General features: G+C 42.8%; 2 protein-coding genes across 2 annotated transcripts; both read right to left on the reverse strand.

The window, feature by feature from the left end:
- Positions 1-763: 763 nt before the first annotated feature.
- Positions 764-26,943, reverse strand: LOC141128580 (acidic mammalian chitinase-like). The gene is made up of 6 exons (XM_073615946.1): positions 26,855-26,943; positions 23,299-23,422; positions 1,985-2,170; positions 1,530-1,649; positions 1,306-1,447; positions 764-1,140 (listed from the first exon to the last, which is right to left on the reverse strand). The coding sequence occupies exons 2-6, from the start codon at positions 23,398-23,400 to the stop codon at positions 869-871; spliced, it is 822 nt and encodes a 273-aa protein (XP_073472047.1). The 5' UTR covers positions 23,401-23,422; positions 26,855-26,943; the 3' UTR covers positions 764-868.
- On the reverse strand, positions 17,567-18,826 carry LOC141129855 (acidic mammalian chitinase-like; the record flags this gene model as incomplete). The annotated part of the gene is made up of 4 exons (XM_073617908.1): positions 17,567-17,943; positions 18,109-18,250; positions 18,333-18,452; positions 18,788-18,826. Coding segments are annotated over 4 exons (573 nt in total), but the record flags the coding sequence as incomplete, so codon positions are not given.

Below are 26,943 nucleotides of genomic sequence, written 5' to 3' on the forward strand. Positions count from 1 at the left end.
CCTCTGACATCATCATGTACAATGCAGGGACGATAGCCCTGTATTGGACATGAGGATAAAAAAGAACAGTCCACTGCCAGATCACAGTGAAGAAGAGGAAAGCACCAAAGCGAAACATGAATCAGGTAAGTAAAACTGCTTTTTCAGTGAAATGGATGGAAAGCTTGACCGCTTCAATAAACACACTCTCGATGCCCATAACCGGGTTTGGGAATTGTGGGATCTGTTAGAATCCCCTTCAGCCTGAAGTCTTACTAATTTGGTGACGCCCTGTGTGGACGGTGACTCTGGTCTTTGGGGGGTCCTGGTGTGGGTGGTTGCTCTTTATTATTTTCTCTTTTCTTTTCTTCTCTTTCTACCTGTGTCTTGCTGTACTGTATGCCCTTTGATTTTTACCATTGTGCTCATTGTGCTCATACACTAGCGATTTGTGTGCCTGTCTGCACTGCCCAGGCTGGCATTTGGGAATACAGCTCCTGCAGAAGCAATGAGTGAATAACGTCATGTTCTAGACTGATAGACCACATTCTATTAGGATAGCAGCTGTGTAGTCCAAGCATGTGTAGCCCAAGCAAGTTTGCCTAAAAATTCTCTGTTTAGGTATTTGAACAATGGTACTTTTTGTAGCATGTCTTATCACCTTATTTTAAAACTGACTCTCAACACTGTATGAAGATTCCTATAGGTAGGTAGAAACCTATTAAGCAGTGATTACAGTATAAGCTACATTATGTTATACAGTTGACAATAACACACTGACAAGTTTGAATATGCTAAATACTTTATTTATTGTAGCACTGAAGTTTTGTGGTCTCCATGTAACTTGAGTAGTAAATACACTAGCATTTTGTACTGTAGAAGAATCTGATTATGCCCAGTTGCAGCACTCACAGCTTGGGTCAAAAACGAGGGCAGCCTGGCAATTTTGTTGGTAGGTGACACCATTTAAGCAATGCCAGAAAGCATTTTTATTGCCAGCCACTGGGTAGAGGCCGCTTGCTTTCCCAGCACAGAACCCACTGCCTCCTGAGCTACTACCAGAGCTGCTGCTAGAGCTCCCTCCAGAGCTTCCTCCACTGGGTTGCTGGGTTGCTGGGGCAGCTGTGATTGGGGCAATGGGAGAAGAGGGAGGTGTGCAAGCTGTAAATGAAGATAGAAGAATATCAGAATGTGCTTTAGCTCAATTTTTTACAATTATTGAAGTAAGAGGCTATGCAATTAGTGTACACAGAAACACTTTTAAAAACACTCCAGCAGTTAAAATTATTTACTGTAGATACTGTATGAACTAAACATATGACTCACCAGAAGCTTGTATTCCAAGAGCTTGGTTCAAGGTGCTGATCAGAGGATATTTGCCCTGGTTACAGAAAGTACCAGTAAAATCATCCAGATCAATTGCCCAAACCATTGCACCAGCAAAGTTGTTCTTCACCAGCCATTCAGCCTGTAGGTAAAAGAATGAAAAGTTGTGTAAGGCTCTGTTTCTGTGTTTTGGCTTTTTCTATTTAATTGTATAACAAAAGTACCTTTATCTGGAAGCTCTTCTGGTTATCGTATCCCAACCACTCATTTCTTTGGTAGGCAAAAGGAACATCTTCAGCAGAAGACCACTGACTGGTAGCTCCATTCTTCAGGAAAGTACAGATCTAAGGGAACTCAAAGAAAAATGTCAAATATTCATATCTATTCTTTAGATCACAACAAAAGGCTCAGTGATCCATTCATTCCCATTCAAAGTGGCTATATTCAGTCTATGGAATTTATTGAATGGAGAATATAAATTAACACTACATAATGTTCTACATAATACATAATATTACTTAATTAGTAGGAACACTGATGTGGTACTACCAGTGTAATGCATAATTTACTGTAAATATTACGTATTAAATCAGGCATTAAAGGATACTTTTAGTAATGCCCTGCAATAGGTAAATATCTCTAAAATGTAGTCTCCTGCAAAATAACCTTGTAATCTTACTTCATAATAGGCCCAGAATCCAGATTGTCTGGTGTAAGGTCCAGCAGGGCCAGCTCCAGAGGTAGGGGCACCAATGGCAGTGTTTGATGGATTGCTCAGAATGAAGGTGTGTCCATAGGTTGGGAAGCCAACAATGAGTTTTGAAGCTGGTGCACCATTGTTCAACCAGTAGTTCATAACATAATCCTGCAAGCAGAAGAAATAATAGACTGTGTATATGTGCTTATGCACGTAAATACAGTTGTAACTTTAGTTACTATAGATAGCTATTATTTTGTGATATGTTCTTTACAGATACATATTAAATTTGGTCAGATGATATGTACTTGCATTTATAACCTCAGCATCATTATTGACATAAAGGGTGATTTACCAAAAAAGTAGAAAATCTTCACTCATAAATATAAGTATGATTATTCACTTCAATTATCCAATCATGTGAAAAGCAAATTCTTGGTCATTTTAAATACTCAGTTTACCACAGATGCTTTTCCAATGATTGGATAATTGAATTGAACATTCACAAATTGTAAGGTTTACATTCTCAACTGTTTTAGTATATTAGCATTATTGTCTGATGAATACTTACCACATTTAGGTAAGAGTTTGCACCAGTGGCAGAGGGGTTAGAATAAAAGGGGCTGTTTTCTCCAGTGTAACCTTCCCATGAGCCATGCAGATCATAGGTCATGACATGGAAGTAGTCCAAAGCCCTAAATATTGAAAAAATATTATTGGAAAGATATTATATATTTATATATATACACAGGGAACTGCTTCCAGTCTCATTCACCTGGTTAGCCTTAGCATCACTAGAAAAGGATTAGGCATCTTAGCCATACAAGGCACACTGCTAGAGGTAGAGATACTAAAAGAGGCAATTTACTCATTGTTGTCAGTACATCTAGGACTCTGAAAGGGTAGGGCAAATCTTTCTTTACTCTTTTTAGCATTTAGGATCTAGGAGTTTGGACCCAGAGGGGGTAAAAGGAGAGTATGCAGTACCCAACCAATTAAAACAATTGCCAAGACATTGATAATGAGGTCCCAGCTGCTATGCAAATCTGTTTTGAAAGTGAACTTTCTCCTATAGTTCATTCGTTTTGATCATTTGTTTTAGTTTAAGTGCATTCTGTATTTTAAATTTCAGTTAACCTGTCAGTATTGTGTTTATGCAATAATCAGAAAAGTCAGCCTTTAATTATTGTAACTTTGCTTTGCAGACTTACTTATGAAATATTAATCATTTCCCCTTTTTTAACTTTAGTTATTTTGCCTAAGGCTGACATTTTAGGTGGGAAATATTAGGGGGAGTTGCCGCATTCCAGCTTCCTAACCTCACACAATACATAGAAAATAGAAATAGTTAAGGCAAGGCCATTGACAGTCCAGCAACTTTCAGATAAACAAAGAATTTGTCAGCGAAAGAGGTTCACTTATTTATTGCCAGACTGGTTTGATTTAAAGTGGAGTTCCGCCCACCGCTGCAAAAATTAAAAGCTAGCAGCTACACATACTGAAGCTGCTGACTTTTAATAATCGGACACTTACCTGTTCTGGAGTCCAGCGATGTCGGCACCGCAGCTGATGTTTCCATCAGCTGTCGGGTGCATGCCGCCTCCATTGCGAGTAAGGGAACCCGTGAGGCTCGGCTCCTCTCTGCTACGGGCCCGGCGGCCGGGAAAGGTGGAGGGAGGAGGAGGGAGCCTGGGCGGTGACGTCAATACCTGCGGCTGAGGCTCCCGGAAGTGGGGACAGCATACCTGTGAAAGACAGATATCCTGTCCCCCCTCCTCCCCGAAAGGTGCCAAATGTGGTACCGGAGGGTGGAGGAGTACAACGAGTGGAAGTTCCACTTTTGAGTGTAACTCCCCTTTAAATATAAAATTGACTTACTTTTTTACTTGCTTTTTCTTGTTTCTTAAAACTGATTTTTTTTTTCATGTAGAATTATATGCTAGCCTGTAAGTTTAGATTCAGAGAACTTGTAAAGCTCTGTTACTATATATATGAGATTATATTTTGCAATGCTTACTGAGCAAGTTGTGGGATCTGGTAACCAGATTAATTGTTGGAGATACCACCAGCTACAGCAGCTGTCACCATGAGTCTTGCTCTGTTGGAAAAATCCAGCAATTCTGCCTTCCTTAACTCCTTAGAAATTTTTACTCTGACTATATCAAGGGTGTGCAAGAATGGAAAGTAAATTTTACCAGAAGACAACCTTGCTCTACAAGGCAGGGACTAAAACCAAACTTAAATCCTTCATAAAGAAGGTCCGCCATCTTGCGGTCTGGATACTGATCTAACCAGAACAGCATTTTTGCCAATCTCACTGGCGTCCATGCCCTTTGAATTATTGTCTCTTGACTGAGATGTGTTAGCTGATTTTCTAAAACAGCGGGATGCCGGATGAGCATTTGTGCTTATATCTGCAGTTCGATAAAAATTTGCATTGGGAATCATTATATGCAAAGCATACTCCTTTACGAAAAGTCGACTGAACATTCGCCATTTGCGGTCTCTGTGTATATTGAGGTCTTTGTGGCAGCATCAAGTTCAGCCACAGCCTTACAACTTTTACCCCCAGCGGAGGGGTGGATGAATCGAGAGCTTTTGCCTAAAGCTGTCAACTAGGGATGAGCCGAACACCCCCCGGTTCGGTTTGCACCAGAACCTGCGAACGGACCGAAAATTTGCACGAACGTTAGAACCCCATTGACGTCTATGGGACTCGAACATTTGAAATCAAAAGTGCTCATTTTAAAGGCTAATTTGCAAGGTATTGTCCTAAAAAGGGTTTGGGGACCCGGGTCCTACCCCAGGGGACATGTATCAATGCATAAAAAACTTTTAAAAACGGCCGTTTTTTCGGGAGCAGTGACTTTAATGATGGTTAAAGTAAAAAAAAAAAAAAAAAGTGAAATATTCCTTTAAATATCGTACCTGGGGGGTGTCTATAGTATGCCTGTAAAGTGGCGTGTGTTTCCCGTGTTTAGAACAGTCCCTGCACCAAATGTAATTTTTAAAGGAAAAAATCTCATTTAAAACTGCTTGCGGGTTTAATGTAATGTCGGGTCCTGGCAATATGGATGAAAATCAGTGAGACAAACGGCATGGGTACCCCCCAGTCCATTACCAGGCCCTTTGGGTCTTGTATGGATATTAAGGGGAACCCCGCACCCAAATTAAAATAAGGAAAGGTGTGGGGCCACCAGGCCCTATATACTCTGAACAGCAGTATACAGGCGGTGCAAACAAGACAGGGACTTTAGGTTTGTTGTTAAGTAGAATCTGTTTGTCATTTTGAACTGGTACATTTTTAACGTGTTTAGCTCCAGCCAAAAAATCTTTTTAAGCTTTTTGGAAAACATAGGGAAGGGTTATCACCCCTGTGACATTTGTTTTGCTGTCTTTCCTCCTCTTTAGAAGATTTCACCTCACTTTTTGTCCCAATGACAAATGTTTTTTGAAAATTTTTTTTGGAACAAGGATTGGAAAGCATCAGTGGAAAGGAGAAATGTTTTTCCCATATTAACTCTTACAGGAGAGAATTTCCCTTCCTAGGGGTAGATTTCATCTCACTTCCTGTTGTCTCCTTCCGTTTGCAAGTAGGAGTCGTTTGTAAGTTAGATGTTTGAAAGTAGGGGCCTGCCCTATATACTCAGCAGAAATTTGGCCCTTAGGTGTTGTTGTGGCCACAACAACGTAAGCCCTCACAGGGCCCTGCTGTGAAATATTAGATCAAGAATTGTAATTACATGCCCCTGTTGAACAGGGGCAGAAAAACTGGGCCTTTGGTGGTGGTGGTGGTGCTGGTGCCACAACACTGTAAGTCCTCACTCGCTCTTGGTGAGTGCAGAAATGGGCCCTGCTGTGAAATATTAGATCAAGAATTGTAATTACATGCCCCTGTTGAACAGGGGCAGAAAAATTGGGCCTTTGGTGGTGGTGGTGGTGGTGGTGCTGGTGCCACAACACTGCAACCCCTCACAGACACTCTAGTTGGAACGCAGGAACGAGCCCTGCTGCAAAGTATTGCATCAAAAATTATAATTACACGCCCCTGTTAAACAGGGGCAGAAAAATTGGGCCTTAGGCACTGGTGCTGGTGCTACAACACTGCAACTCCTCACAGACACTCTAGTTGGAACGCAGGAACGAGCCCTGCTGCAAAGTATTGCATCAAAAATTGTAATTACACGCCCCTGTTAAACAGGGGCAGAAAAATTGGGCCTTAGGCACTGGTGCTGGTGCCACAACACTGCAACCCCTCACAGACACTCTAGTTGGAACGCAGGAACGAGCCCTGCTGCAAAGTATTGCATCAAAAATTGTAATTACACGCCCCTGTTAAACAGGGGCAGAAAAATTGGGCCTTAGGCACTGGTGCTGGTGCTACAATACTGCAACCCCTCACAGACACTCTAGTTGGAACGCAGGAACGAGCCCTGCTGCAAAGTATTGCATCAAAAATTGTAATTACACGCCCCTGTTAAACAGGGGCTGAAAAATTGTGCCTTAGGCATTGGTGGTGGCGCCCAGAACCAAAAATGTTCTTTCAAGCTATCAGCGTGATGATTGAGGAGGAAGAGGATAATTACTCAGGGATAGTCACTCAGCATCAGCATAGGCAGTCTTTGAAGGGATCTGAGATTTCAAAAAAAATTATTCGGTTACATCAGCATCAGGTGCTTGGTAGATGGTGGTGATCCAAGACTGATTCATTTTTATGAAGGTCAGTCGATCGACCGAGTCGGTGGACAGACGCACCCTGTGATCGGTTACAAAGCCTCCAGCAGCACTGAATGTGCGTTCCGAAAGAACGCTGGATGCAGGACAGGCCAGTAGCTCAATTGCATACTGTGCAAGCTCTGGCAAGTGATCCATCCTCAAGACCCAGTAACCCAGAGGATTTTCGGTGGGAAAGGTGTCCAAGTCTGATCTTGCCCCTAGGTATTCCTGCACCATGTAAAACAGACGCTGGCGATGGTTGCTGGAACCGATCATACCTTGGGGCTGCGGACCAAAAAATTGTCTGAACACATCGGTCAGACGGCCACCTTCTCCACCACTCCTTCTTTGACTGACCGAAGCCTCAGCAACACGTTGTCCAGAAACAGGAGTTTGTAACCTCCCAGTCTCTGGGAACGCGTTGCACAGACCTTTCTGCAAGGCCTCCCGAAGATGTTTCATCCTCTGCTCCCTCTGCGATGGCAAGATAAGGTCCGCAACCTTACCCTTGTAACGTGGATCAAGGAGGGTTGCCAGCCAGTATTGGTCCTTCTCCTTGATACCACGAATACGAGGATCCTTCCGCAGGCTTTGCAGGATCAGGGAGGCCATGCAGCGTAGGTTTGCTGAGGCATTCGGTCCGGAGTCCTCTGGGTCACTAAGGACGACATGGTCCGCAGCCACCTCCTCCCAGCCATGTACAAGTCCATGTGTTTCTTGGGACTGATCCCTTAAAGACTGCTGCTGATGCTGAGTGCCAGGCTCCACCTCCATACTGACACAATCTTCCTCCTCCTCCTCCTCCTCATCCTCCTCGTCCTCTTCCTGTGTGATCGGCGGCATGCAGGAACACTGTCTGGATAAAGGGGGCCTTGAGAGCTAAGGAAGTCCTCCTCTTCCTGCCTCTGTTCTGCCTCAAGTGTCCTGTCCATTATTCCACGCAGCGTGTGCTCCTACAGGTGGACAAGGGGGACAGTGTCACTGATGCATGCACTGTCACTGCTCACCATCCTCGTGGCCTCCTCAAATGGTGACAGGACAGTGCATGCATCCCTGATCATGGCCCACTGGCGTGGGGAAAAAAAAACAAGCTCCCCTGACCCTGTCCTGGTGCCATAGTCGCACAGGTACTCATTGATGGCCCTCTGCTGCATGTGCAGCCGCTGCAGCATGGCCAACGTTGAGTTCCACCTGGTGGGCATGTCACAGATCAGGCGGTTCTTGGGCTGGTTAAACTCCTTTTGGAGGTCCGCCAGCCGAGCACTGGCATTATATGACCGGCGGAAATGCACACAGACTTTCCTGGCCTGCCTCAGGACATCCTGTAAGCCCGGGTACCTGCCCAAGAACCGCTGCACCACCAAGTTAAGGACGTGAGCCAAACAGGGCACATGGGTCATTTGTCCCTGTCGGAGGGCAGAGAGGAGGTTGGTGCCATTGTCGCAAACCACCATTCCTGCCTTAAGTTGGCGTGGCGTCAACCACCTCTGAACCTGCCCCTGCAGAGCTGACAGAACCTCTGCCCCAGTGTGGCTCCTGTCCCCCAAGCACACCAGCTCAAGCACCGCATGGCATCTTTTGGCCTGCGTACTTGCGTAGCCCCTTGAATGGCTACGGAGCACCGCTGGTTCCGAGGACAAAGCACAGGAAGAGGCCATGGAGGAAGAAGAAGAGGAGGGGGTAGAGGAGAGAGGTGTGTCACAATCATTAGCATTTTGGAGGCGTGGTGGCGGAACAACCTCCAACACTACTGCACCTTGTGCTGCATCCTTCCCAGCTGCCAGCAGAGTCACCCAATGCGCCGTGAAACTTAAGTAACGTCCCTGTCCATGCCTGCTGGACCATGAGTCAGTGGTAATATGCACCTTACCGCTGACCGCCCTGTCCAGCGAGGCATGGACATTGCCTTCCACATGCCGGTAGAGAGCCGGAATCGCCTTCTGTGAGAAAAAGTGGCGTTTAGGTACCTGCCACTGAGGCACCGCACATTCCACAAACTCACGGAAGGGGGCAGAGTCTACCAACTGAAAAGGCAGCAGTTGAAGTGCTAGCAATTTTGCCAAGCTAGCATTCAACCGCTGGGCATGTGGATGGCTGGGAGCAAACTTCTTTCGGCGGTGCAGCAGCTGGGGCAGGGAAATTTGCCTGGTAAAATCTGACGTTGGTGTACCAAAAGCAGATTGCCCACAAGTACTTGGCTGTGACACACCTAATTCTACACCTTCATTCCTCTCAGTGCAGGTCTCAGAGAGGACTGAAGGTATAGTGGGTTTGGAAATCTCAGCTGATGAGAAGCAAGGAGAGGTCCTCTTTGTTCTTTGGTGTGGGTCTTTTAGATACGCTTGCCAACGAACTGCATGGCAGGTCAACATATGTCTGGTCAAGCATGTGGTACCCAAGCGGGAGATGTTTTTGCCACGCGAGATACGCTTGAGACATATGTTGCAAATAGCAGCAGTGCGATCTGATGCACTCGTCTCAAAAAAGGCCCACACCAAAGAACTTTTTGAATAACGCGCAGAGACTGCGGTGCCCTGCACATGTGGAGCTTTGGGGTGTGATGCAGTCAATGTGCTGCCCTTAGGCTGGCCCCTGGAGGGCATCCTGCCTCGTTGGTGATGTGCCGCCTCCTCCTCCTCCTCCTCTCTCCTATCAGGCACCCACGTTGAGTCAGTGACCTCATCATCCCCTCCCTCCTCATCACTGGAGCAAACCTGGCAGTATGCTGCAGCAGGGGGAGCATGACTGCCAGATTGCTGTCCTTCTTGGGCACCCCCTCTGTCCGTGCTCATGTTACTGCCTTCATCGAGCTCAGTATCATCATCAGAGCCTTCCAAACGCTGGGCATCCTCCTGGAGTATGTACCCAACACTGTGGTCAAACAGTTCGAGGGACTCCTCAGGAGGACATGGTGGGGCTAGGGAAGGAGTCACTGATGACATTGAGCCGAGGGAAGAGACCGCTGCTTTGCCAGACAAAGTACCCTGGGCATGGGTGAGAGAGGATGAGGAGGATGAGGACGGCTTGGTCATCCACTCGACTAAGTCTTCTGCATGTTGCGGCTCAACACGGCCAGCTGCCGAAAAAAAGCCCCAAGCGTGTCCCACGGCCACGTGCTGATGAGGATGCACCGTCTCCACGACCAGCACTAGACACAGAGCCTGCTTGCCCTCTCTTATTGGCTTGTGACTGTCTGCCTCTCCTCCTTCTTGGCCTTCCAGACATACTAATGGCCTGTAGCTGCACTAAGCTGGGATATGTATATATATATATATATATATATGTACTGATACTGCAGCTAGCAAAATCAACTGCCTGCCTGTAGTATGAGAACACCACCAACCTTCTACAGGTAGCTTTAGCTGAACACTGTGAGGTGGACGCACCCCACTAACTTGTAGGTTTAGCTGAACACTGTGAGCAGGATGCACCCCACTAACTTGTAGGTTTAGCTGAACACTGTGAGGTGGACGCACCACACTAACTTGTAGGTTTAGCTGAACACTGTGAGGTGGACGCACCACACTAACTTGTAGGTTTAGCTGAACACTGTGAGCAGGACGCACCCCACTAACTTGTAGGTTTAGCTGAACACTGTGAGCAGGACGCACTGCACTAACTGTAAATAGTCTAGCTGCCTGACTGTGGTACTAATAGGATCAAAAGAACACCAGCAATTTTCTTCAGGTAGCTGTATATACTGTAACAAGACAAGGCTTCCTGTCAGTAAGAAGATAACAGGAACGGATCTAGCTGAACACTGTGAGCAGGACGCACTGCACTAACTTGTAGGTTTAGCTGAACACTGTGAGGTGGACGCACCACACTAACTTGTAGGTTTAGCTGAACACTGTGAGCAGGACGCACCCTACTAACTTGTAGGTTTAGCTGAACACTGTGAGCAGGACGCACTGCACTAACTGTAAATAGTCTAGCTGCCTGACTGTGGTACTAATAGGATCAAAAGAACACCAGTAATTTTCTTCAGGTAGCTGTATGTACTGTAACAAGACAAGCCTGCCTGTCAGTAAGAAGATAACAGGAACGGATCTAGCTGAACACTGTGAGCAGGACGCACTGCACTAACTTGTAAGTTTAGCTGAACACTGTGAGGTGGACGCACCACACTAACTTGTAGGTTTAGCTGAACACTGTGAGCAGGACACACTGCACTAACTGTAAATAGTCTAGCTGCCTGACTGTGGTACTAATAGGATAAAAAGAACACCAGTAATTTTCTTCAGGTAGCTGTATATACTGTAACAAGACAAGCCTGCTTGTCAGTAAGAAGATAACAGGAACGGATCTAGCTGAACACTGTGAGCAGAACGCACTGCACTAACTTGTAGGTTTAGCTGAACACTGTGAGGTGGACGCACCACACTAACTTGTAGGTTTAGCTGAACACTGTGAGCAGGACGCACCCCACTAACTTGTAGGTTTAGCTGAACACTGTGAGCAGGACGCACCCCACTAACTTGTAGGTTTAGCTGAACACTGTGAGCAGGACGCACCCCACTAACTTGTAGGTTTAGCTGAACACTGTGAGCAGGACGCACTGCACTAACTGTAAATAGTCTAGCTGCCTGACTGTGGTACTAATAGGATCAAAAGAACACCAGCAATTTTCTTCAGGTAGCTGTATATACTGTAACAAGACAAGGCTGCCTGTCAGTAAGAAGATAACAGGAACGGATCTAGCTGAACACTGTGAGCAGGACGCACTGCACTAACTTGTAGGTTTAGCTGAACACTGTGAGGTGGACGCACCACATTAACTTGTAGGTTTAGCTGAACACTGTGAGCAGGACGCACCCTACTAACTTGTAGGTTTAGCTGAACACTGTGAGCAGGACGCACTGCACTAACTGTAAATAGTCTAGCTGCCTGACTGTGGTACTAATAGGATCAAAAGAACACCAGTAATTTTCTTCAGTTAGCTGTATGTACTGTAACAAGACAAGCCTGCCTGTCAGTAAGAAGATAACAGGAACGGATCTAGCTGAACACTGTGAGCAGGACGCACTGCACTAACTTGTAAGTTTAGCTGAACACTGTGAGGTGGACGCACCACACTAACTTGTAGGTTTAGCTGAACACTGTGAGCAGGACACACTGCACTAACTGTAAATAGTCTAGCTGCCTGACTGTGGTACTAATAGGATCAAAAGAACACCAGTAATTTTCTTCAGGTAGCTGTATATACTGTAACAAGACAAGCCTGCTTGTCAGTAAGAAGATAACAGGAACGGATCTAGCTGAACACTGTGAGCAGAACGCACTGCACTATCTTGTAGGTTTAGCTGAACACTGTGAGGTGGACGCACCACACTAACTTGTAGGTTTAGCTGAACACTGTGAGCAGGACGCACCACACTAACTTGTAGGTTTAGCTGAACACTGTGAGCAGGACGCACCGCACTAACTTGTAGGTTTAGCTGAACACTGTGAGCAGGACGCACTGCACTAACTGTAAATAGTCTAGCTGCCTGACTGTGGTACTAATAGGATCAAAAGAACACCAGTAATTTTCTTCAGGTAGCTGTATATACTGTAACAAGACAAGCCTGCCTGTCAGTAAGAAGATAACAGGAACGGATCTAGCTGAACACTGTGAGCAGGATGCACTGCACTAACTGTAAATAGTCTAGCTGCCTGACTGTGGTACTAATAGGATCAAAGGAACACCAGTAATTTTCTTCAGGTAGCTGTAAATACTGTAAAAAGACAAGCCTGCCTGTCAGTAGGAAGATAACAAGAACGGATCTAGCTAAACTGAATACAGTGTATATATATATATATATATGCAACACCTGGGATGCATATATATACACAATACACTGTAAGTGCAGCTAACTGACTGACTGTTCTGCCTAATCTATCTAACTCAAATCAAATGTCACTGTCTGTCTCTCTCTCTCTCAATGAACGCCGGAACACACACTACACAGGGCCGCCGTGCAGGCGGCCTTATATAGTGTGGGGCGTGTACTAAATCCCCTGAGCCATAATTGGCCAAAGCCTCCTTGGCTCTTTCTTTTTCTCTTTCTTTGCTTCTCTCTTTCTTTCTCTCTCTCTCTCCTTCTCTCTCTCTCTCTCTCTCTCTCCCTTTTTTTTTTCTCTCTCTCTTTCTCTCCCTCTCTTTTTACTCTCTCTCTCTCTTTCTCTGTCTTCTTCCCTGTTTTTCTCCTTTTCTTTTCTCTTTCTTCCCCTTCTTTTTCTTTTCCTTTTTTCTTTTTCTTTCTCCCTCCCTCTCTGCTCCTCTCGCCATCCGATATTAATTTGCCCTATTTTTCCAGACAGCCATTCTATGCTGCAAAACGCCTAACACTGGGATCTTTTCAGTATCCAGTCGTCTTGTAGAGTTATGGGACAGTACCAACAACCTGAGGCGTGGGACCCCTTGTCTTAACTTGAGTGATCGCACTAAATTTTGAGATGCCTTGGGAGGACGTGAGTGTTTGTGATATTCTCACTTTGATGGAGGATATACACATCTACATACACTTTTTGATTGTAACAATATGATTTTTGGTTTTCTAGACTGTGATGTATTTCCCTGAAGAAGACTTATGAAATATGTATGTTGAAACGCGTTGGAATTCCACTACTCCACACCACGGTTGTCACCTCTGGTGACCTCAAGGGGTAGTGAGACACATCACTTTTTCTCCCACACTTCTCTTTTATGGAATCATTGTTACTCAGTTCAAATTACAATCTGATCCAAATTTGAATTGTCATTATTCATTTATATGTTTATACTGTGATTATTGTGTATTTCTTTAATTTCGATTTAGTATGATTTTGTATCTTTTTAATTTTGACTTATATTAATAAATTGATTTTTTACAATCTAATTTTCAATCTACAATTCATTGCCTTAAAAATCCCTTTAGAGGTCCCAAAAATTTATAAATTATTATATGGGATGATGGCAATGACACATCCACACCACCGAGGTCATATGTACATACAAAAAAAAAGCCTCCTTGGCTTTGGCCAGTTACGGCTCTCTCTACTGACGGCGCTGTGATTGGCCAAGCATGCGGGTCATAGTGCATGCTTGGCCAATCATCAGCCAGCAATGCACTGCGATGCCGCAGTGAATTATGGGCCGTGACGCGCCACACGAATTTGGCGCGAACGGCCCATAACGTTCGCAATTCGACAAACGATCGAACAGCCGATGTTCGAGTCGAACATGGGTTCGACTCGAACACGAAGCTCATCCCTACTCTCAACATAATTGAACCATGAAATGGCACCAAAGTGGCGGTATGCCTCCGCCACTATATCCCAGTGCTGAAACAATCCTGAGCATTCATCAGGAAAACGTTCGTCCATAACAGAAGCAAAAATACAAAAGGCCTGAAGCCAGTTCCGAAAATCGGAGAATTACCCTCCCCCTATCCTCCTCAGACCTGTCATCCATTCTTTTATCAGATTTCAACAGAAATTCCTTAGATGACGGGAGCAATGATAAAATATCTATGAATTCTCCATGCCATATTTTTCTTTAACAGCAGTGGATAAATGATATCCCAGAGGAGATAATTCGCAGGGGAGAGCCTCTTTAAAACAGGATTCAGAAACCAGAGTTTTAACAGGTAAGGAAAATGTAGGATTATAAACAGAAAGAGGCATAGAGGGAACAATATTGGTATTATTAACAGGTAACCCCCGACGTGGTGGGGTTACCCTGTGAAAAACAGCATTATCTGATACAGTTAAACTACTTGAGCCACCGTCACTCCATACATTACCAACAATACCAATATTAATAGGTTCACCCATTTTAGCAAGTACATGGGCTAAAGAACCAACTACTTTACCTCATTCTATTAAATGTAAATCATTTCTCTCACCAGAATTATGGTCCACGCTAACAGGCTGCCCAGATGTTTGCACCTCACAAGGATATGCCCTCAGAAGCTATCTGAGGTGATTCCATTCTGGCTCTGTTTAAGGAGCGTGACCTTACCTGTTTCATATTTTCTTTCACAGGGGAAGAGGGAGAATCTTCCCTTCTCAACATCTTTCCCTTGTTACCTTTGCGACCTCTCTTCTGGCCAGCAGGGGAGCTGGTTGACTGTCATTTAAATTACTTCAGTGGGCACAGACTGAGCTTGCCCTAAATCAGCCGAAGCTGACGCCAACGGGACTGCTTCCTCCTCCAAGCACCGCCTTAACCACTCCGCCCCTCTCAGCTTTGTGGACAAGACGGCGCAGCAGCTCTTCCATCCTTCAGATAACGCTGTCTGGAGCGCAGGGGGTCCGTCTTCAGCGGGTCTCCTCAGGCGGGGAACAGAGCGGGAAAGCTGCCAGCTTTTATAACCACAGCCCGGCTCAAACCCGCCTGATTCAGCCAATCGGAAACCGTTGCCATGCCACTCTGCAATCTGCCATCACCTGGGGCAATCCAAACAGCAAAAACGGAGGGGGAGAAACAGTGGAACATACTACCACCCTCTGTACTGTCCCATGGAGCCCCGCATCAGCGCTAGGGGCTCATTCATTCTATGCAAAAATGCTTTCTGAATATCATGTCATTTATCTAATTTTCACTATGTTTATTATTATATTTTAATTTATTAATATTTTGTTTTTAAGCAATTATGACACATTTGTTGTCATACTTATGAAATTATATTTATGACTGTTCGGTTTCTTTTCCCCATTTTTTTTCAATGCATGCCAATATTCTGTTGGCCTTGCTCGCAGCAGCCTGGCATTGCATGCCATTGCTGAGCCTGTCATCTACTAGGACCCCCAGGTCCTTTTCCATCCTAGATTTCCCCAGAGGTTCTCCCCCTAGCGAGTAAATTGCATCATATTTTTGGCACCCAAATGCATTACAGGCATACCCCACTTTTAAGTACACAATGAGGTTTATTTACTGCTGGAAAGTGCAAAATCAGGCTCACTTCTGCATAGAAACCAGTGAGCTTCCAGGTTTTATTACCAAAGCTTAATTGAACAATCTGTGGTTAAAAACTCATTGGTTTCCATGCAGAAGGAAGCCTGATTTTGCAATTTTCAGCTTTAGTAAATAAACCCCATTGCATACTTCAAAGTGGGGTATGCCTGTATTTTACATTTTTCAACATTAAACCTCATTTGCCATGTGGCTGCCCACCCCATTAATTTGTTTAGATCTTCTTACAAGGTTTCTACATACTGCGTAGAAGTTATTGCCCTGCTTAGCTTAGTATCGTCCACAAATATTAAGATTGAGCTGTTTATCCCATCCTCCAGATCATTTACAAGTAAATTAAAATGGATTGGTCCCAGGACAAAACCCTGGGGGACCCCACATTCCACACCACGCCATTCCGAGTACTCCCCATTTATCACTACCCTCTGAACTCGCCCCTGTAGCCAGTTTTCAATCCATGTACTCTTCCTTTGGTCTATGCCGACAGACCTTAATTTGTGCAGTAAACGTTTATGGGGAACTGTATCAAATGCCTTTGCAAAATCCAGATACACCATGTCTACAGGCCTTCCTTTATCTAGATGGCAGCTCACCTCCTCAAAGAAGGTTAATAGATTGGTCTGGCAAGAATGATGGTGAACTGGAGAAAGTGCAGAGAAGGACAACCAAACTGGTAAGAGGCATGGAGGAGTTCAGCTATGAGGAAAGATTAGCTGAAATGAGAAGAGACATCCATATGGTGAACTTGGTGTGGAGTTATTCACTTTCAGGTCAATACAATGGACAAGGGGGTACTCTTTTTGTCTGGAGGAAAAGAGGTTTAACCTTCATAAGCAAAGGCTTCTTTACAATATGAGCTGTGAAAATGTGGAATAAACTCAGGAGCTAGTTCTAGTCAACTCAGAAGATCTAGATATGTTTCTAAATGCACGGAATATAATTGACTAGTTTAATATTTTTAAAGCTGAATTCCGAGGAAAGTAAAAGTTCATCCCAGCCTCACTGCAAGGGTTAAATGCTCCTTTAGGTCTAGGGGACCAGGAAAAGCAGCTATATTTAACTGATCTTCAGCTCCTATAGGTTCTATTAATTCTGATAGATCGTTGTCAGCAGCCTCTTCTCCCCTACACACCAGCAGTTGCAGGTCCTCTGACATCATCATGTACAATGCAGGGACGATAGCCCTGCTTTGGACATGAGGATAAAAAAGAACAGTCCACTGCCAGATCACAGTGAAGAAGAGGAAAGCACCAAAGCGAAACATGAATCAGGTAAGTAAAACTGCTTTTTCAGTGAAATGGATGGAAAGCTTGACCGCTTCAATAAACACACTCTCGATGCCCATAACCGGGTTTGGGAATTGTGGGATCTGTTAGAATCCCCTTCAGCCTGAAGTCTTACTAATTTGGTGACGCCCTGTGTGGACGGTGACTCTGGTCTTTGGGGGGGTCCTGGTGTGGGTGTTTGCTCTTTATTATTTTCTCTTTTCTTTTCTTCTCTTTCTACCTGTGTCTTGCTGTACTGTATGAGCTTTGATTTTTACCATTGTGCTCATTGTGCTCATACACTAGCGATTTGTGTGCCTGTCTGCACTGCCCAGGCTGGTGTTTGGGAATACAGCTCCTGCAGAAGCAATGAGTGAATAACGTCATGTTCTAGACTGATAGACCACATTCTATTAGGATAGCAGCTGTGTAGTCCAAGCATGTGTAGCCCAAGCAAGTTTGCCTAAAAATTCTCTGTTTAGGTATTTGAACAATGGTACTTTTTGTAGCATGTCTTATCACCTTATTTTAAAACTGACTCTCAACACTGTATGAAGATTCCTATAGGTAGGTAGAAACCTATTAAGCAGTGATTACAGTATAAGCTACATTATGTTATACAGTTGACAATAACACACTGACAAGTTTGAATATGCTAAATACTTTATTTATTGTAGCACTGAAGTTTTGTGGTCTCCATGTAACTTGAGTAGTAAATACACTAGCATTTTGTACTGTAGAAGAATCTGATTATGCCCAGTTGCAGCACTCACAGCTTGGGTCAAAAATGAGGCCAGCCTGGCAATTTTGTTGGTAGGTGACACCATTTAAGCAATGCCAGAAAGCATTTTTATTGCCAGCCACTGGGTAGAGGCCGCTTGCTTTCCCAGCACAGAACCCACTGCCTCCTGAGCTACTACCAGAGCTGCTGCCAGAGCTCCCTCCAGAGCTTCCTCCACTGGGTTGCTGGGTTGCTGGGGCAGCTGTGATTGGGGCAATGGGAGAAGAGGGAGGTGTGCCACCTGTAAATGAAGATAGAAGAATATCAGAATGTGCTTTAGCTCAATTTTTTACAATTATTGAAGTAAGAGGCTATGCAATTACTGTACACAGAAACACTTTTAAAAACACTCCAGCAGTTAAAATGATATACTGCAGATACTGTATGAACTAAACGTATGACTCACCAGAAGCTTGTATTCCAAGAGCTTGGTTCAAGGTGCTGATCAGAGGATATTTGCCCTGGTTACAGAAAGTACCAGTAAAATCATCCAGATCAATTGCCCAAACCATTGCACCAGCAAAGTTGTTCTTCACCAGCCATTCAGCCTGTAGGTAAAAGAATGAAAAGTTGTGTAAGGCTCTGTTTCTGTGTTTTGGCTTTTTCTATTTAATTGTATAACAAAAGTACCTTTATCTGGAAGCTCTTCTGGTTATCGTATCCCAACCACTCATTTCCTTGGTAGGCAAAAGGAACATCTTCAGCAGAAGACCACTGACTGGTAGCTCCATTCTTCAGGAAAGTACAGATCTAAGGGAATTCAAAGAAAAATGTCAAATATTCATATCTATTCTTTAGATCACAACAAAAGGCTCAGTGATCCATTCATTTCCATTCAAAGTGGCTATATTCAGTCTATGGAATTTATTGAATGGAGAATATAAATTATCACTACATAATGTTCTACATAATACATAATATTACTTAATTAGTAGGAACACTGATGTGGTACTACCAGTGTAATGCATAATTTACTGTAAATATTATGTATTAAATCAGGCATTAAAGGATACTTTTAGTAATGCCCTGCCATAGGTAAATATCTCTAAAATGTAGTCTCCTGCAAAATAACCTTGTAATCTTACTTCATAATAGGCCCAGAATCCAGATTGTGTATATGAGATTTAAATCCGTGCTGTGTGATCAGTGCAAAAACCACACGTGACAAATTAGATCGTGGCGCTATTACTAATGAATCTGTTCCACCTCCTGTGGTGAAAAAATTCAAATCTAACGAACACCTCTAAGCCGGTGCTTATCTACATATAGTGCAAAAATTGAATAGATGTGTACAATAGTACTATAATGAAAATATACTATTGATGAATCCGCATCAAAAAAAATATTATATATATAAACAATATATATGAACACCACAAAAATAAATACAAAACGTGACTTGGTGTCAATATTACTCAGATGCTGTTATAATAAAATCCTCATGCAATGATTGCCCAAAGATAATAACCCATAAGATGGCGATCCGTGAGCATCACCACACACTTCTACATAAAAGTGAATATATAAATAATAAAGTCTCTTAAATAACACACAAATGTGCCAACAAGTGTCCAAAATAGTGCTCGAAAAGCAATATAAACTAGTGCATCAGTAAGTTCCTCTATTTTAGGAGTGTAGATTCTTCTAGTGCAATCTTCCACCACACCTCTGTGTTCAGTGACCACTCTCCCTATGGACAGCCACTCACCAGCTCCTCATGCCTCTACTTTCGTATGAGGCTAAAAGGCATAGATGACTGCTGCTGACGGCAAGGGTTAAACTCTTATCCATCCGGAAGATCGTTCCATATAGAAACAAAAAAACTCCCAATAGTGTAATACTGTAAAACACTTTAATAATTCACACTGCAAATACCACTTCAACAGTTTCACTCACATTGTGTAAAAAATAAAAAAACACAGCAAACTCCACAGCAATCTGTCCAGTGTAGTATTAACCAGCTGCTAAGATCAATCTCCTAGGGGGTATGCGGTCACGGCAGACCCTCTAAAAGCCAGCGTACAAGAAGTATCTCTCACCCTCTCCCCGCCTGCTTCTTGGATGAGTATAGCCGTCTCCCCCACTCGGTAAACCGTGCAGCTAACTTTCTCCTGTCACTTGTACGTGGTGTTATCCTTCATACGGCCACGCCCCCGACATGTTTCGATACGCCTGTACCTTAATCATGGGATAGGCCGCTCTAGACACCCATCATTCCTTATATACCCTCCTCTCGCCAATCGAATGAGGAGTCCCAGTGCGCATGCGCACCTATTTACTCGGCGTCTGCGCCTTACGAGTGTCCCCGTGAGCGCAAACCCCCGCCAATCGTGACAACAGAACATGACTTGCTGTTGTCTCTCCTAAAGCTGTCAAAACAATCTCCCCCCCTCATTTTACCACTACTTGTATAGCGATATCCCGGGGTGGTGGTGCATACAACAGCGCTCTTTAACCCTGACATGTCATTTGTGAAACCGACACTGTGCTTTACACCTGTTAGAGCGTTTTGTACATATAAAATCATACATTAACCTTGACACTTCAATGCTTATCAGTGTAAATGATATAAATATCCACACAATAAAATATGTTGAAACAACTTCCTAAGCATGGTTACAATCAGGGACTCTATCTAATTTCGAACTCACTATATTCTGTATAATTAAAAAAATTAAAATTAAAAATGCGGAAGTGGCTAAATAATATCATTTAAATCACCAGACCTCAACTTTCAATAGAGAATGGTCATTATTTAATTTTAAAAAAATATTATAAAACGTTTATAAAAAAATCTAACAATAATTCTGTTACTATAATGAAACAGTAGATCATTTTGTTATCATCCCTTATTGTTTAAACTTCAAAGGCATAATAACCTATATGAAATCCATAAAAATAGCCCTCCATTCATAGCAACGTAAGGGCATATGTGGAATAGGGAACTATATATTCTACCTATCAATAGAATCTGTCTAAAAATCATTTAAAAAACATTTAAAATGATTTTTAGACAGATTCTATTGATAGGTAGAATACATAGTTCCCTATTCCACATATGCCCTTACGTTGCTATGAATGGAGGGCTATTTTTATGGATTTCATATAGGTTATTATGCCTGTGAAGTTTAAACAATAAGGGATGATAACAAAATGATCTACTGTTTCATTTAGTAACAGAATTATTGACAGATTTTTTTATAAACATTTTATAATATTTTTTTAAAATTAAATAATGACCATTCTCTATTGAAAGTTGAGGTCTGGTGATTTAAATGATATTATTTAGCCACTTCCGCATTTTTAATTTAAATTTTTTTAATTATACAGAATATAGTGAGTTCGAAATTAGATAGAGTCCCTGATTGTAACCATGCTTAGGAGGTTGTTTTAACATATTTTATTGTGTGGATATTTATATCATTTACACTGATAAGCATTGAGGTGTCAAGGTTAATGTATGATTTTATATGTACAAACCGCTCTAACAGGTGTAAAGCACAGTGTCGGTTTCACAAATGACATGTCAGGGTTAAAGAGCGCTGTTGTATGCACCACCACCCCGGGATATCGCTATACAAGTAGTGGTAAAATGAGGGGGGGAGATTGTTTTGACAGCTTTAGGAGAGACAGCAGCAAGTCATGTTCTGTTGTCACGATTGGCGGGGGTTTGCGCTCACGGGGACACTCGTAAGGCGCAGACGCTGAGTAAATAGGTGCGCATGCGCACTGGGACTCCTCATTCGGTTGGCGAGAGGAGGGAATATAGGGAATGATGGGTGTCTAGAGCGGCCTATCCCATGATTAAGGTACAGGCGTATCGAAACATGTCGGGGGCGTGGCCGTATGAAGGATAACACCACGTACAAGTGACAGGAGAAAGTTAGCTGCACGGTTTACTGAGTGGGGGAGACGGCTATACTCATCCAAGAAGCAGGCGGGGAGAGGGTGAGAGATATTTCTTGTACGCTGGCTTTTAGAGGGTCTGCCGTGACCGCATACCCCCTAGGAGATTGATCTTAGCAGCTGGTTAATACTACACTGGACAGATTGCTGTGGAGTTTGCTGTGTTTTTTTATTTTTTACACAATGTGAGTGAAACTGTTGAAGTGGTATTTGCAGTGTGAATTATTAAAGTGTTTTACAGTATTACACTATTGGGAGTTTTTTTGTTTCTATATGGAACGATCTTCCGGATGGATAAGAGTTTAACCCTTGCCGTCAGCAGCAGTCATCTATGCCTTTTAGCCTCATACGAAAGTAGAGGCATGAGGAGCTGGTGAGTGGCTGTCCATAGGGAGAGTAGTCAGTGAACACAGAGGTGTGGTGGAAGATTGCACTAGAAGAATCTACACTCCTAAAATAGAGGAACTTACTGATGCACTAGTTTATATTGCTTTTCGAGCACTATTTTGGACACTTGTTGGCACATTTGTGTGTTATTTAAGAGACTTTATTATTTATATATTCACTTTTATGTAGAAGTGTGTGGTGATGCTCACGGATCGCCATCTTATGGGCTATTATCTTTGGGCAATCATTGCATGAGGATTTTATTATAACAGCATCTGAGTAATATTGACACCAAGTCACGTTTTGTATTTATTTTTGTGGTGTTCATATATATTGTTTATATATATAATATTTTTTTTGATGCGGATTCATCAATAGTATATTTTCATTATAGTACTATTGTACACATCTATTCAATTTTTGCACTATATGTAGATAAGCACCGGCTTAGAGGTGTTCGTTAGATTTTAATTTTTTCACCACAGGAGGTGGAACAGATTCATTAGTAATAGCGCCACAATCTAATTTGTCACGTGTGGTTTTTGCACTGATCACACAGCACGGATTTAAATCTCTTATACACTGTTTGTTTTACAATAAGTGGCAGCTTTAGGTAGGAATTCTTAACCAGGTGAGTAAGACCATTAGAGCTAATTATCCAAGGCGCAGTGGGGGTTGACCTAGTATAGGAGGGATTTTTTTCACCTAGGAAAAACCACATATTCCCAGAATCCAGATTGTCTGGTGTAAGGTCCCAGCAGGGCCAGCTCCAGAAGTAGGGGCACCAATAGCAGTGTTTGATGGATTGCTCAGAATGAAGGTGTGTCCATAGGTTGGGAAGCCAACAATGAGTTTTGAAGCTGGTGCACCATTGTTCAATCAGTAGTTCATAACATAATCCTGCAAGCAGAAGAAATAATAGACTGTGTATATGTGCTTATGCACGTAAATACAGTTGTAACTTTAGTTACTATAGATAGCTATTATTTTGTGATATGTTCTTTACAGATACATATTAAATTTGGTCAGATGATATGCACTTGCATTTATAACCTCAGCATCATTATTGACATAAAGGGTGATTTACCAAAAAAGTAGAAAATCTTCACTCATAAATATAAGTTTGATTATTTACTTCAATTATCCAATCATATGAAAAGCAAATTCCTGGTCATTTTAAATACTCAGTTTACCACAGATGCTTTTCCAATGATTGGATAATTGAATTGAACATTCACAAATTGTAAGGTTTATATTCTCAACTGTTTTAGTATATTAGCATTATTGTCTGATGAATACTTACCACATTCAGGTAAGAGTTTGCACCAGTGGCAGAGGGGTTAGAATAAAAGGGGCTGTTTTCTCCAGTGTAACCTTCCCATGAGCCATGCAGATCATAGGTCATGACATGGAAGTAGTCCAAAGCCCTAAATATTGAAAAAAATATTATTGGAAAGATATTATATATTTATATATATATATATACACAGGGAACTGCTTCCAGTCTCATTCACCTGGTTAGCCTTAGCATCACTAGAAAGGGATTAGGCATCTTAGCCATACAAGGCACACTGCTAGAGGTAGAGATACTAAAAGAGGCAATTTACTCATTGTTTTCAGTACATCTAGGACTCTGAAAGGGTAGGGCAAATCTTTCTTTACTCTTTTTAGCATTTAGGATCTAGGAGTTTGGACCCAGAGGGGGTGAAAGGAGAGTATGCAGTACCCAACCAATTAAAACAATTGCAAAGACATTGATAATGAGGTCCCAGCTGCTATGCAAATCGGTTTTGAAAGTGAACTTTCTCCTATAGTTCATTCGTTTTGATCATTTATTTTAGTTTAAGTGCATTCTGTATTTTAAATTTCAGTTAACCTGTCAGTATTGTGTTTATGCAATAATCAGAAAAGTCAGCCTTTAATTATTGTAACTTTGCTTTGCAGACTTACTTATGAAATATTAATCATTTCCCCTTTTTTAACTTTAGTTATTTTGCCTAAGGCTGACATTTTAGGTGGGAAGTATTAGGGGGAGTTGCCGCCTTCCAGCTTCCTAACCTCACACAATACATAGAAAATAGAAATAGTTAAGGCAAGGCCATTGACAGTCCAGCAACTTTCAGATAAACAAAGAATTTATCAGCGAAAGAGGTTCACTTATTTATTGCCAGACTGGTTTGATTTAATGTGGAGGTCCGCCCACCGCTGTAAAAATTAAAAGCCAGCAGCTACACATACTGAAGCTGCTGACTTTTAATAATCGGACACTTACCTGTTCTGGAGTCCAGCGATGTCGGCACCGCAGCTGATGTTTCCATCAGCTACATAGTTACATAGTAGGTACATAGTTACATAGTAGGTGAGGTTGAAAAAAGACACACGTCCATCAAGTCCAACCTATGTGTGTGATTATGTGTCAGTATTACCTTACATATCCCTGTATGTTGCGGTCATTCAGGTGATTATCTAATAGTTTCTTGAAGCTATCAATGCTCCCCGCTGAGACCACCGCCTGTAGAAGGGAATTCCACATCCTTATCGCTCTTACAGTAAAGAACCCTCTACGTAGTTTAAGGTTAAACCTCTTTTCTTCTAATTGTAATGAGTGGCCCCGAGTCTTATTAAACTCTCTTCTGCGAAAAAGTTTTATCCCTATTGTGGGGTCACCAGTACAGTATTTGTAAATTGAAATCATATCCCCTCTCAAGCGTCTCTTCTCCAGAGAGAATAAGTTCAACGCTCGCAACCTTTCCTCATAACTAAGATCCTCCAGACCCTTTATTAGCTTTGTTGCCCTTCTTTGTACTCGCTCCATTTCCAGTACATCCTTCCTGAGGACTGGTGCCCAGAACTGGACAGCATACTCCAGGTGCGGCCGGACCAAAGTCTTGTAGAGCGGGAGAATTATCGTTTTATCTCTGGAGTTGATCCCCCTTTTAATACATGCCAATATTCTGTTTGCCTTATTAGCAGCAGCTTGGCATTGCATGCCATTGCTGAGCCTATCATCTACTAGGACCCCCAGGTCCTTTTCCATCCTAGATTCCCCCAGAGGTTCTCCCCCCAGTGTATAGATTGCATTCATATTTTTGCCACCCAATTGCATTATTTTACATTTTTCTACATTGAACCTCATTTGCCATGTAGTCGCCCACCCCATTAATTTGTTCAGGTCTTTTTGCAAGATTTCCACATCCTGCGGAGAAGTTATTGCCCTACTTAGCTTAGTATCGTCTGCAAATACAGAGATTGAACTGTTTATCCCATCCTCCAGATCGTTTATAAACAAATTAAATAGGATTGGTCCCAGCACAGAACCCTGGGGAACCCCACTACCCACCCCTGACCATTCTGAGTACTCCCCATTTATCACCACCCTCTGAACACGCCCTTGTAGCCAGTTTTCAATCCAGGTACTCACCCTATGGTCCATGCCAACGGACCCTATTTTGTACAGTAAACGTTTATGGGGAACTGTGTCAAATGCTTTTGCAAAATCCAGATACACCACGTCTACGGGCCGTCCTTTATCTAGATGGCAACTCACCTCCTCATAGAAGGTTAAAAGATTGGTTTGGCAAGAACGATTCTTCATGAATCCATGCTGATTACTGCTAATGATATCGTTCTTATTACTAAAATCTTGTATATAGTCCCTTATCATCCCCTCCAAGATTTTACATACTATTGATGTTAGGCTAACTGGTCTGTAATTCCCAGGGATGTTTTTTGGGCCCTTTTTAAATATTGGTGCTACATTGGCTTTTCTCCAATCAGCTGGTACCATTCCAGTCAATAGACTGTCTGTAAAAATTAGGAACAACGGTCTGGCAATCACCTGACTGAGTTCCCTAAGTACCCTCGGATGCAAGCCATCTGGTCCCGGTGATTTATTAATGTTAAGTTTCTCAAGTCTAATTTTAATTCCGTCCTCTGTTAACCATGGAGGTGCTTCCTGTGTTGTGTCATGAGGATAAACACTGCAGTTTTGGTTATTGAAGCCCCCCGATTCACTCGTGAAGACTGAGAAGAATAAATTCAATGCCTTTGCCATCTCCCCATCCTTTGTAACCAGATGTCCTTCCTCGTTCTTTATGGGGCCAATATGGTCTGTCCTCCCTTTTTTACTGTTTACATACTTAAAGAATTTCTTGGGATTTTTTTTGCTCTCCTCCGCTATGTGTCTTTCATGTTCTATCTTAGCCGTCCTAATTGCACCCTTACATTTCTTATTGCATTCTTTATAAAGTCTGAATGCTGAGGATGATCCCTCAACCTTGTATTTTTTGAAGGCCTTCTCCTTTGCTTTTATATGCATTTTTACATTGGAGTTAAGCCATCCAGGATTTGTGTTCGCTCTTTTAAATTTATTACCCAATGGGATACATTGGCTAATGCCCTTATTTAATATACTCTTAAAGCTGTCGGGTGCATGCCGCCTCCATTGCGAGTAAGGGAACCCGTGAGGCTCGGCTCCTCTCTGCTACGGGCCCGGCGGCCGGGAAAGGTGGAGGGAGGAGGAGGGAGCCTGGGCGGTGACGTCAATACCTGCGGCTGAGGCTCCCGGAAGTGGGGACAGCATACCTGTGAAAGACAGATATCCTGTCCCCCCTCCTCCCCGAAAGGTGCCAAATGTGGTACCGGAGGATGGAGGAGTACAACTAGTGGAAGTTCCACTTTTGAGTGTAACTCCCCTTTAAATATAAAATTGACTTACTTTTTTACTTGCTTTTTCTTGTTTCTTAAAACTGATTTTTTTTTTTCATGTAGAATTATATGCTAGCCTGTAAGTTTAGATTCAGAGAACTTGTAAAGCTCTGTTACTATATATATATGAGATTATATTTTGCAATGCTTACTGAGCAAGTTGTGGGATCTGGTAACCAGATTAATTGTTGGAGATACCACCAGCTACAGCAGCTGTCACCATGAGTCTTGCACTGTTGGA

The sequence above is a fragment of the Aquarana catesbeiana genome, linkage group LG02 (assembly GCF_042186555.1).
Source record: "Aquarana catesbeiana isolate 2022-GZ linkage group LG02, ASM4218655v1, whole genome shotgun sequence".
Lineage (NCBI taxonomy): Eukaryota > Metazoa > Chordata > Amphibia > Anura > Ranidae > Aquarana > Aquarana catesbeiana.

Excerpts from the sequence above, each read along its gene's own strand:
- LOC141128580 (XM_073615946.1), bottom strand. The coding sequence starts at position 23,400 with ATGACCTATGATCTGCATGGCTCATGGGAAGGTTACACTGGAGAAAAC. Across the intron at positions 2,171-23,298 it reads CAAACTCTTACCTGAATGTG|GATTATGTTATGAACTACTG; the intron begins GTAAGTATTCAT and ends TTCTGCTTGCAG. Across the intron at positions 1,141-1,305 it reads TCTTGGAATACAAGCTTCTG|CTTGCACACCTCCCTCTTCT; the intron begins GTGAGTCATATG and ends CTTCATTTACAG.